Source organism: Triticum urartu, chromosome 6, assembly GCF_003073215.2.
Source record: "Triticum urartu cultivar G1812 chromosome 6, Tu2.1, whole genome shotgun sequence".
In the NCBI taxonomy this organism is placed as follows: domain Eukaryota; kingdom Viridiplantae; phylum Streptophyta; class Magnoliopsida; order Poales; family Poaceae; genus Triticum; species Triticum urartu.
In genome coordinates this window covers 124049899-124061185 of record NC_053027.1, presented here as the reverse complement: position 1 = coordinate 124061185, position 11287 = coordinate 124049899, and the positions used below count along the sequence as shown (strand labels likewise).

The 11287-nt window shown below is 55.4% G+C and overlaps 1 protein-coding gene across 2 annotated transcripts; it reads right to left on the bottom strand.

Moving 5' to 3' along the window:
- Window positions 1-8662: 8662 nt before the first annotated feature.
- Window positions 8663-11057, bottom strand: LOC125517059. Of its 2 annotated transcripts, none has more exons than XR_007287417.1 (4): window positions 10677-11057; window positions 9610-10599; window positions 9185-9451; window positions 8663-9093 (listed from the first exon to the last, which is right to left on the bottom strand). XR_007287417.1 is itself a non-coding variant. In XM_048682277.1 (4 exons), exons 1-3 carry the CDS (start codon window positions 10122-10124, stop codon window positions 9432-9434), a joined length of 378 nt encoding a protein of 125 aa, XP_048538234.1. In that variant the 5' UTR covers window positions 10125-11057; the 3' UTR covers window positions 8663-9093; window positions 9185-9431. The 2 variants fall into 2 exon arrangements, 1 of the variants encoding a protein (XP_048538234.1); XM_048682277.1 differs by having other exon boundaries at window positions 9610-9694; window positions 9852-11057.
- Between the last annotated feature and the right edge of the window lie 230 nt (window positions 11058-11287).

The following is an 11287-nucleotide window of genomic DNA, read 5'->3' as shown; positions in this document are numbered from 1 at the left end:
GTAGCCAGCAAGACCCGCAAGCGGCGAAGGCGGCATGTCAGCTTCGTACCAGACTAGTCGGTGGGGCCCACCAGGCGGCGGGCCCCAGCAGTCGGTGGAGAAGCCGGTGACCAGAGAGATTGACAGCCGGGCCCTACGCCCGGCTGGATTACTATTGTACCCCTGGGGGGTAGGTCTATATAAACCCCCCAGGGCACCCATGCAAAGGGTTCGGACCTGTCAGGACTAGACTCATACCTAGAGGAGGAGAGAGCGTGCCTGCCTTCTTCCACATATAGCAAACAGCTCAAGGAGCACCATTGTACCACTTGCGCCTTAGTGATCATGCGGAGACCCCGCAGAGCAGGACTAGGGGTGTTATCTCCTAGGAGAGCCCCGAACCTGGGTAAAGTCCGCCGGTGTTTGTGTCTACGCCTCATCCCGCTTCCAGGCACCGACGACGTTCTACTCGCTCCCACCATGATAAGCCATCCATTGGCATATGTCACACCCAACCCCCGACATTTGACGCCCACCGTGGGGAGAGGTGCACCGTCTCCCGGAGACCTGTTCTGAATGGGAACCCTGTTCCTTCCTGGCGAGCGCAGCCAGCCCAGGACGCCAGACGGTGTCTGCGCCAACGCGCTGCACGGCGCGGAGATTGCCTGCGCGGCGAGCTGCCTTGCCGATCTTGTTGGTGAGATTCGCCTCTCCGACGAGCCCGTGTCTGAAGCGAGCACCAATGACCCCAAAGGCCGCCTCGTGGGCCTCCTTGATCAGCTCCACATCGCCAGTGAGCCTGGTGCTGACCTGGAGTCGGTTGGCTCCACTGACCCGATGTTGGTCGACTCCGACACGGCTTCGCTCGAGTCGTTCCCTTCCAATGTGGTGGTCTACGATGAGCCGCTTCCTCGCGGACAGCGGCGGCAGCACCGTCACGGAGGTGCTCGTGATCAGCCACGGCGAGCACTCTAGCGGAGGTGGCCAGGAGCCGTTGCAGACGGCAATGCAAGATTTGGCTGCGCCAATCCCGGAAGACGCCGACGCCGAGACACTGGAAGCACGCCGCGTCCAGCTCGTCAAGAGCGCCAACCGGTTGGCCAGCATGAGACGATTTTCGGAGGCCTACCAGCGGGAGATGGACCGTGCTGTCAGCGGCACGCCGGCTCCTGGCGGGCCTAGCCGCGCTGGCTTGATCCGGCAGGGGGCGCGACCATCGCCAGCATGTTCGGGGCAGATCGCCCCATCTACGTCACGCCTGCAGAAAACATACGAGCTGCCCAGGCGACAGCAGACGAGCTAGACAAGCTCGAGGGCGACGAGCGTCGCCACATGACGGAGCAAGTTCAGCAGCTCCTCGATGTGGCTGGTGAGCAGCAAGATGCCGGGTGCCGCACCGAAGCGCCCAACCGGCGAAACGACGACCCGCCACCTCACCGAGATCAAGGCGCGACATCCCGGACGCCGACTGGTGGCGTCCATGATAGAAGAGACAAGGAGCCGGCTGCCAGCCGCAGTCGGACTCACGTCACCATCGAGCGCGACCAAGACGGCCGCCCGAGAGCAGTGCGGCAGCGAGACAACTGCCCACCTCCTCCTTCCCGTAGGGAGAGGCGCATTTCCTCGCCGCCTGTTGATCACCCATCACTCGGCGACCCCCTTGGCCGCCGAGAAGGAATCGGAGAAAACGATGCTCGCCATCGGATCGACCGCCTCAATCGATCCCTGGCACTAGAAGAGGAAGATAAGCTGGGTCCGCCTTGTTTTGGCCCCCGCATCCGAGATGAGCCCTTTACCAAAGGATTCACTCTCCTAAGAGATACGCCCAAGTAAACCGGCTCCGTGAAGCCGGAGGACTGGCTGATCGACTACTCCACAGCCGTCAGCATCGCAAACGGCAACAAGCGCGTTGCCTTGAAGTACGTTCCCCTCATGCTCCAGGGTACGACCCGGACATGGCTGAACAACCTGAAGCCCCGCAACGTCAACAGCTGGGTTGATTTTACTGAAGCATTCATCCGCAACTTCACCAGCACGTACAAGCGGCCGCCCAAGCCTCGCCAGCTCTCCCTGTGCGTCCAAGGCCCCAATGAGTCGACTCGCGACTATCTCACACGCTGGGCCGAGCTGCGCAACTCTTGTGAGGGCGTGCACGAGGTGCAGGCCATTGAGTACTTCACTGTCGGGTGCCAAGAGGGCACCCTCCTCAAGCACAAGCTCCTCTGCGATGAGCCGGCGACCCTTGACGAACTACTAATCATAGCAGACAAGTACGCCACGGCCGACTCCTCCATGAAGGCAGAGATTCAAGTCAATGTGTCGGGCAAAGTGGCCCCCCAAGCCCCTCGAACCCCGGCTGGCGACGCCAGTCGGCGGCAGCAACCAAACGACAACAAGCGCAAGGCAATGCAGCCGGTTCCCACGAGCCGGCAAGTGGAAACAGTCAAAGATCAACGGCCAGAAGGGCAGCCTCCTCCCAAACGCCAGAAGGGCGGCGAGCCTAACTGGCTGCCCGCCTTCTCGTACGAGCAGACTCTCGATGCACCCTGCAAGTTCCACAGTGGTGTGAAGCCGTCTAATCACACCACTCGGAAGTGCCATTAACTCACCAGGATTGCCAAGAGTGATGGGCTCTAGCCCGCTCCGCCTGCCGGCCCGCCGCTTCCTCCTCCACAGCAGCCGACGGCTCAGCCGATCGGGGCCATACAAGATGATTATCCTGAAGAACATGGAGCCTACATCGTGTTCACCAGCGTGGCCCACGACAGGCATAGCAGGCGGCAGCAGCAACAACAAGAAGTAAACGCAGTAGCGTCAAAGACCCCGGAATTCATGCATTGGTCAGAGAAGCCCATCAGCTGGAGCAGAGCTGACCACCCGGAGGTGATGCCCAGTCCCGGCTCTTATGCTCTGGTATTGGATGCAACGTTCGCCTCGGAGAGGCGAGCTGCTCGATTCTCCCGAGTTCTGATAGATGGCGGCAGCAGCATCAACATTCTGTACAAAGATACCCTGTAGAAGTTGGGAATCAAGCAGAGACACCTTCAGCCCAGTCGGACTGTTTTCCATGGCATAGTTCCCGGCCTTTCCTGCTCACCGATCGACAAGACTCGGATAGATGTCCTCTTCGGGGACAAAACTCATTTCCGCCGAGAGCCAGTCTGGTTTGAGGTGGTGGACCTTGAGAGCCCTTATCACGCACTGCTTGGCCGGCCTACCCTGGCCAAGTTCATGGCAGTCCCCCATTATGCTTACCTGAAGATGAAGATGCCAAGCTCCAAGGGAATCCTGACCATAGCCGGGGACTACAAGAAGTCGTCCGCCTGCGCGGCAGAGAGCAGCCGGCTAGCCGAGTCCCTCGTGATCGCTGCTGAAAAACGGCTCTTTGACCGGGTTGTGGCAATGGCAGGCAAGCAGCCGGAAATGTCACCCGACCCCAAGGAGTCGGAAGCCGAGGGCTCATTCAAGCCGGCCAAAGAACCAAGAAGATACCCTTGGACCCAGAGCACCCGGAGAGGTACGTTGTCGTAGGTGCAAACCTTGACTACCCTCCTTTATCTATAAGACAAGTATTACGTCTGTCGTTTGTGTTATTTCATTAATCTGTCTGGCACCGGGTTCGACCAGTCGACCCGGGGACTCGCCGCTTTGTACTATGAAATGCTTTCTGCAGCCGGACAAGTAGTGTGTTGGCACCCTAGCTTTCTCCTGCCAGAGGCCGCGGCTCACAAAGCGGTTGTTCGGTCAGCAGGAGTTAAGGTAGAAAGGGTGACCACATGAAAAATGGCTAAGGACCCAAAGCATAAACATAGTCCAAGCCGGCTTCCCGGATCGCCGACCGGCCGGCTTCTACTTAACTTGCCAAGAAAACTCTAGCCGGTTAAGTACTTGCCTTCCCGAAAGTGGCTAAGTACTTGACCCAGCCACAGTCCGCAGAGCGACTGTTCGGCTGGCAAGACGACAACCAAGGGAAGGCGACAAAAGAAAAAGCCAAAAGAATAGAAAGCAAGGAAAGATAGAACCCGGATAAGATATTTACACATCAAAAGGCCCTTGGCCGATATTAAACAGGAGTTTGAAATACACCCAGTGGGTGGGGTTGTGCGAAATTAACAAAGTTGTTGAGACTGATAAGCAGGAAAAAGTAAAAGTAAAGTGGAAGCCTAGGAAGCAGCAGGCGGGTTCGGCGGAATGGTGGAGTCGGTGGCGCCAGCTGGTCGAGCGGCCGGCTGGTCGGTCTCCGCTTGGTCTCCTTCAGCAGCAGCCGGCTCGCTCGGGCGTGGCTCATTGCTGGAGGCACGGACGAGTTGAGGCTGGCCGTCCGCTTCGACCTCTGGCGCCCCCTCTTCGCTTTCCTCCTCCTCATCCTCTCCCTTGTCGCTGGAGTCGATCACCTCAACTGAGTCTTCACCCTCCTCCGGGTTCAGCCCAAACCACTCTGGCGGCACCTCGGCGTCGTTCTCGGCCAGCTCCGGGATGAAGATGCCGGTGTCAGTGTACTCGGCGATGGCTGCCGCCCGCTTGACGAGTTCGCCCTCCACTGCCACCAGCTCCTCCTGGGCTTCCTGTCGGAACGTGGTCAACTGGGCTAGATTTAGCCCAGGATACCACGCCTTTGTCACACCCTAGCTAGTTCAAGCATTAGAGTGTGCATCATGTTTAATTTCCTTTTAAGTTTGAAATGGGGATGATAGAACCCCCAACACCCCCCTGGAAACAACTAGGGTTTACTAAAATTATTTTCAATGAACCTGAAATGCCCTTCTAAAAAGTTCACTCTCTTTGTCTTGGGTTGGAACCTCTGGCAAAATTGGTGCACAATTTTCTAGGTCAACAGAAGGTCAGTGAATTAAATCATAAGTATTTGATTTTGGGCAATTAAATGTTATAAAATAATTTAAATGCTCAAATAATTCTGGAAATAAATGTTTACTGTTGGAATTATTCTAAACAGAGCCCACAATTATTTTCAGGATTTTTGGAAACATTTTAGTATTTTTAATAAAGCCCAACAGTTGCAGAAAAAATAGAAAACGGAAACAAATAAGAAAAAGAGAGAGAGGGAAACCCACCTGGGCCTCACCTGTACTGGCCCAGCCCACCTGGCTCGGCCCAGCCGACTGGCCTTGCCAGTCGTCCTCCTCCTCCCGCCAGGAGGACGAGGAGCGCGTGGCCGGCGCCCGCGGCCACACGCCGCCCACCTCCTGCTTCTGTCGACGCCCTGGAGGCGTCTAGGGGTGCCACGCCGACCCCCACGTCCCCCTCTCTCCCTTCCTCACTCTCCCCCTCGTCTCCCTCACCCTCTCCCGCGATGGTCGAGCGTGATCCTCGCCGCCGTTTGCCGTAGTCGTCACCAGAGCCACCCCCTCGCCTCTCCGACAAGCCCATTAGCTCCGCGCTGCCGTCCTCGACCTCCTCGTCGACTCACGCGACGCCGGACGCCTCCAAGCACCTCCCCGACGCCTTCTTCTTCCTCGGTCCGCCGAGATCGCCGGCAACGCCCCGACGACGTTCGACCTTCCCCGAGCCCGCCGAGACGCGTTCTGCAACCGCTGTGAGCCCATCTTTCTTCCGCCCCTCTCCCCGCGCTCGTCCGCGTCCTCCAACCCCCTCTATCATCGAGGCCGAGAGCTCGACTCCGCCGGCCATGTCGCCGCCATGGCCACAGGCGCGTAAGCTCGAATCCGAGCACGCCTTCGTCTTCCACGTGCTCCCAGGAGCCCGTAGCACCATTCCACGCGCCTCGCTGTGCCCTGCAGCCTCGGTTTCGGCCTCGCCCGAACTCCGGCGGCCGCCAAGGTCATCCCGGCGACGTTTCCGGCCACCCTAGCTCCACCCACTGCCACCACTCGATGCGGTTTGCTCCCAGCTATGCGTAGATGCTCTCCGCCGTCGTTTTGGTTGCCGGAGCACGAAACCCGAAGCCCTCCGCCGCGTCTGGCCTCGCCAGCGGCTAAGCGCCGGCGAGTTTGACTCAATTTGACCCCTGTGTGGGCCCAAGTAGACCCCCCTGAGTCTATGACAGGTGGGGTCGGTCTGCTAATTAGTTTAGGATTAGTTTTAACTAAGTTCAATTAGTTCAGTCACTGACATGTGGGCCCAGACCCCACTGACAGCTAATTAGTGTTAATCTAATTCTGTTAACTAGTTGTGACACTGACAGAGAGGGCCCACCAGTCAGGTTTGACCTGGCCGACCCAGTTGACCCGCTGACGTCACATCTATGTCATGCTGACGCATTAATTCAATTACTGGATTTATTCTTTAATAGAAAATTCCAGAAAATAGTCAAAACTTCTAAAAATCATAGAAAATCAACCATAGCTCCAAATGCAAAGATTTATATATGAAAAATGATTAGAAAAATTCAATCTATCCATCTGTAATGGTTTCATGCATGACAAAACAAGTTAACCTTTCTGTTTAAGCAGAATAAGGTGATGCTCTAATAAGGCCATGTTTAATGAGCTAATATTTGAATCTTTGATTCAAATGAGTTCATCCCCTTCTGTTTTAGCTTGCATTAGGCCAAGACACTTTCATCTTGCCATGTCATAGCATGCATCTTATTGTTGCATATTGCCATGTGTTGATTATGCTTCGGTGTGTCTTTCGTGGTAGGTTCTGCCTCCGAGGATAACCCCGAGTATCCGTCTGAAGGGCAGTACCCTACTACCACTACAACAGGCAAGCAACCCATTGATCATTCCGATACAAACCCATGTTCCCGCTTCTGCTCTTGTTTACTGCATTAAGACAACGCGATTCAAACTGCTGTGTGCTACGGTAGTTGAACCCTTATCCTCTGCATGACCTGTCATTGCCACAGTAACTAGATGAAACCCACTAGCATGTGTAGGAGTTGATTGAGCCATGTATGTGATTCCTACCTTGCTATGCCTGCTATGCTTAGAGTTGTGTCAGGTCTGGTTCATCTGGGTGATGGGCTAGAGTGATATGATTATGTCGGTAATATGAGGGATGTGTTGAACATGTTTTGGTAAAGGTATCAATGAGAGGCCATGTAGGAGTACATGGTGGGTTGTTTCATTGAGACCATCCATAAGAACTGAGATCTGTATGTGTGATTTAAGATGCAGTTACTACCGTACATTGGGCCCGAAACCAATGGACCCTCTCGGCTTCTTAAATACCTTAGTACTCTGTCCAGGAGTTGTAAATAGTTTCTGGTGTTTGTAGGTTATGTGTTGGCGGCCGTGCGTAGCGTTGACCCTAGGGGTGGGCTATGTTGCGGTAGATACACCGTGGCACGGTGTACCGAGTCACCCGTTTGGTGTCTCGGGAACCCTGTTCACATCGTTCGGGGCCGTATGTGGAAACCTCGGCCAGACTCCCTACGGATGGAACCTGGATAGGCGATACACCTAGACCAGAGACTTAAGTGTTTAGGTAGGCCGTGGCCGACACCCTCGCTGGGCTTCCGCTTGAAGGTTGCCGAGTACATGTCGTGTAAACGGCGGTAAGTGGTGAAAGCGTGTATGAAGAAGTATACCCCTTCAAGGTTAACATCATCTATTCGAATAGTCGCGTCCGCGGTAAAGGACTACTTGGTTGCCTATACAGTTCATAGACAAGTTAATGGATACTACTAAAAGACTCAAGATAAGTGTGAGTACCGAGGATGGCCCTCTCGTAGGATGACGAGAGAGGATCCCCGGTGGAGTATTGTGTTGGTGAGTAGTGGACTCGTGTGCAAAAACTATTTTACTAGTGGAGTACCGTAGGATAGCTTAGCCAAGAGTCAAAGCTGGCTTGCTGCAATAACCCCACCACCTTCTTGAGAATGAGCATGTATATTAGGTTCTAATGTAAGACTTGCTGAGTACCTTTGTACTCATGTTTGCTTAATTACTGTTTTTAGACGACAACACCGCCCCCTCCGATGGGTTCTACGTAGACCTTGACGTCGACGAGTGACTAGCCACCTAGGTGGTGATCCTGGCCATGGAGGGCCCTATGTAGATAGACAGGCTTCGAGAAGCCTTCTTTCTTTCTAGTGTCTGTACTCAGACTAGTTGCTTCCGCATGTGCTTGTATGATTGTATGACTTGAGTGTCGGGTCTTGTGACCCCTATTTGTATGAACTTGTTATGTATGGCTCTCTGGAGCCTTTAAATAAAGTACTTGAGTTGTAGAGTTTTGTTGTGATGCCATGTTGTATGTACTCATATCGGGCATATTGTGTGTATGATTGAAATTCTTGGTATGAGTGGGATCCGACAATCTAGTTGTTTATCCTTGTCAGCCTTTCTTATGGGGAAATGTAGTCTAGTGTTCCTCGAGCCATAGTAGTCCGCTACAGCCCGGTTCACCGGAGTCCTGCTAGCCCAGCACTACTGCTCAAGACACTTGACTGGTCGGCATGTATTTCACGTCGTTCCTATGTCTGTCCCTTCAGGGAAATGTCACGCGGTGACATCCGGAGTCCTGCCTAGCCTGCTATAGCCCGGGTTCCCCGGAGTCCTGTTAGCCCAGTGCTACAGCCCGGAATCACTCGCTGATGACCGACATGCTCGATGTGATTCATGTATGCATGTCTCCATAGGTCTGTGCCGCTTTGGGTTCACGACTAGCCATGTCGGCCCGGGTTCTCTGTCATATGGATGCTAGCGACACTATCATATACGTGAGCCAAAAGGCGCAAACGGTCCCGGGCCACGGTAAGGCGACACCCGTGGGATACCGTGAGTGAGGCCGCAAAGTGATATGAGGTGTTACCGGCTAGATCGATGTGGCTTGGAATCGAGGTCCTGACAGCCTTGACGAACTCCAAGGCCCGGCGTGCTCCGGCCCGGGCCGAGGAGCCCTTCCACGCCTCAAGGCGGCCAGCCGCCACCTCTAGTCAGTCGACAGTCCAGCTGGGGGTGTGCGGGGCCGGCATATCGGGCCACAGGGCGGCGATCGCCTGGGCGCCGACACGCTGAAGACGGCGCAGCATCCGATGAGTCGGCCGAAGACGAGCCTGGATGTTGAGAAGCTGCTCGCGAAGAGTGCAAGGGGCGTTGGCGGCGATCTCCTCGCCTTCTGCCCTTCGTCCTTCGTGGTCGGCCTCGATAGCCTGGTTGGCGGCACCAGAGTGACCTGGGAAGAAGTCTGCGAGGACCAAAGCAAAGAGTCAGAACAAAGAGAAGTCGGCTTGATCAGAGGCCGGCGGCTTAAAAGAAGAGTAAAGAAGGCTGCTTACCGTCGACCATATCCTTGATTTCGCCAACGCCGGCCGTCAGCATCGCCTCCTTGTCAGTCCAGGCGGAGCGTTCGATCTCGAACTCCGCAAGAAGACCCGCCTCCTTGTCCTCCGCCTCCTTCTGAGCCTTCTGGAGAAGCTCCGCCTGCTCCACCAGTCGCACGACCAGCCGATCGTGCTCTTCGGCCAGCTTGCCGCAGTCCACCTCCTTGGTATGAAGCGCGGCGTTGGCTTCGCCCAGTTGCCGTTAAAGGGTGGCATTGGCCTCTGCAAAAGTAGAAAAAGAGAGAGACGACAACAATCAGCAAAGAAAGATGAAGTTGCCAGGAAGATCCGGCCCGACTGCTCAGCAGTCGGCCCGAATCTCGAGGACTACAGCCTGCGGGTGCGCCAGCGCGCCCCCGTAGAGAAAGAAGAAGACTTACTCCGGCTCTCCGACAAGTCGGCGGCACGTTGATCCAACTCCTGGACTCTGGAGTTGAAGGCGGCCGCACGAAGGTTATGATAATCCTGCAGCAAATATGTTAGTACTTGGAGCTCGCTAATTAGAGTTCCAGGCCGCCTGCTCAGCAGCCGACCCACAGCTCGGGGACTACACCCAGTGGGTGCGTTGGCGCGCCCCCACGAAGCAATACAAGAATTAAAAACAAAGAAGCAAGAAGTATACCCGGACGGCCTCTCGTGACTCCAGGAACGCCTTGTTGCAGAGCTTGAGAGCGTCGGCCTCGACGCGGAGTTTGGCTTGAACGTCCAGAATCGCCTTGTTCAGAGGGCCCGTCCCGCCTCCCCACACCCACCCAGTGGGTGCGGCGATGGTCGCCTTGGTGTCCGGGATCGAGGAGCTTGCGGTGCCGGCCTCCAGTGGGCGCGGCGCCGAGGCCGCCTTCGCGAGCCGGCGGCGTAAGGGTGTGCGGACCCCGGGAGTCGGGCCCGTCACCATCTCGTTTCCGGCTGGTAGCGCCGGCGGGTCGGCCAGCTGCTTGTCTCACGCCTCCTCAGAAGGAGGTGGCGGGGGCATGATCACATTCGGCATGGCAACATCGCCGTTGTCCCTTTCCATGATAGGGTGCTCGCCGCTGGCTTCCCCAGTCCGCGCCACGAACTCCATTGGCGGCGGCGCAGAGTTCAGGAGGACAACAAACACCGCCGACTGACGGCACGCGGCTTCCTCAGCCTGCTTCTTCAGCATAGTGGCGGCTTCGGCCTCCGCCAGCTTCTTCATGGCGGCGGTTTCCGCCCTGTCCGCTTCCGCCTTCTCCAGGCGGGCGGCTTCCCGCTCTTCGTGTGCCTCCCGCGCGTTCCGCTCCGTCGCCTCCCGGAGGTTGGCGGCCGGATCGATCCTCCAGGTGGTGGTGGAAGTCTCCGCCGACCCCACGATGGAGGCGGCGGCCGACTTCTCAAGAGAGAGCGGGGCTCTAGATTAAGGGAAACAAGGCGAAGAAACTCAGGCAAGATCAGCAAGAAAGGAGAAAGTACGAGAGGAAGACGGTACCTACGCAGAAACCAGCTGCGGCTCCTTGATAACCCACAAGTATAAGGGATCGCAACAGCTTTCGAGGGTAGAGTATTCAACCCAAATTTATTGATTCGACACAAGGGGAGCCAAAGAATATTCTCAAGTATTAGCGGCTGAGTTGTCAATTCAACCACACCTGAAAACTTAGTATCTGCAGCAAAGTGTTTAGTAGGGAAGTAATATGATAGTGGTGGTAGCAGCAACAAAAGTAGAGACAACAAAAATAATGTTTTTGATATTTTGTAGTGATTGTAACAGTAGCAGCGGGAAAGTAAAATAAGCGAGAACAAGTATATGGAAAACTCGTAGGCATCGGATCAGTGATGGATAATTATGCCGGATGCGGTTCATCATGTAACAGTCATAACATAGGGTGACACAGAACTAGCTCCAATTCATCAATGTAATGTAGGCATGTATTTCGTATATAGTTATACGTGCTTATGGAAAAGAACTTGCATGACATCTTTTGTCCTACCCTCCCGTGGCAGCGGGGTCCTATTGGAAACTAAGGGATATTAAGGCCTCCTTTTAATAGAGAACCGGAACAAAGCATTAGCACATAGTGAATACATGAACTTCTTAAA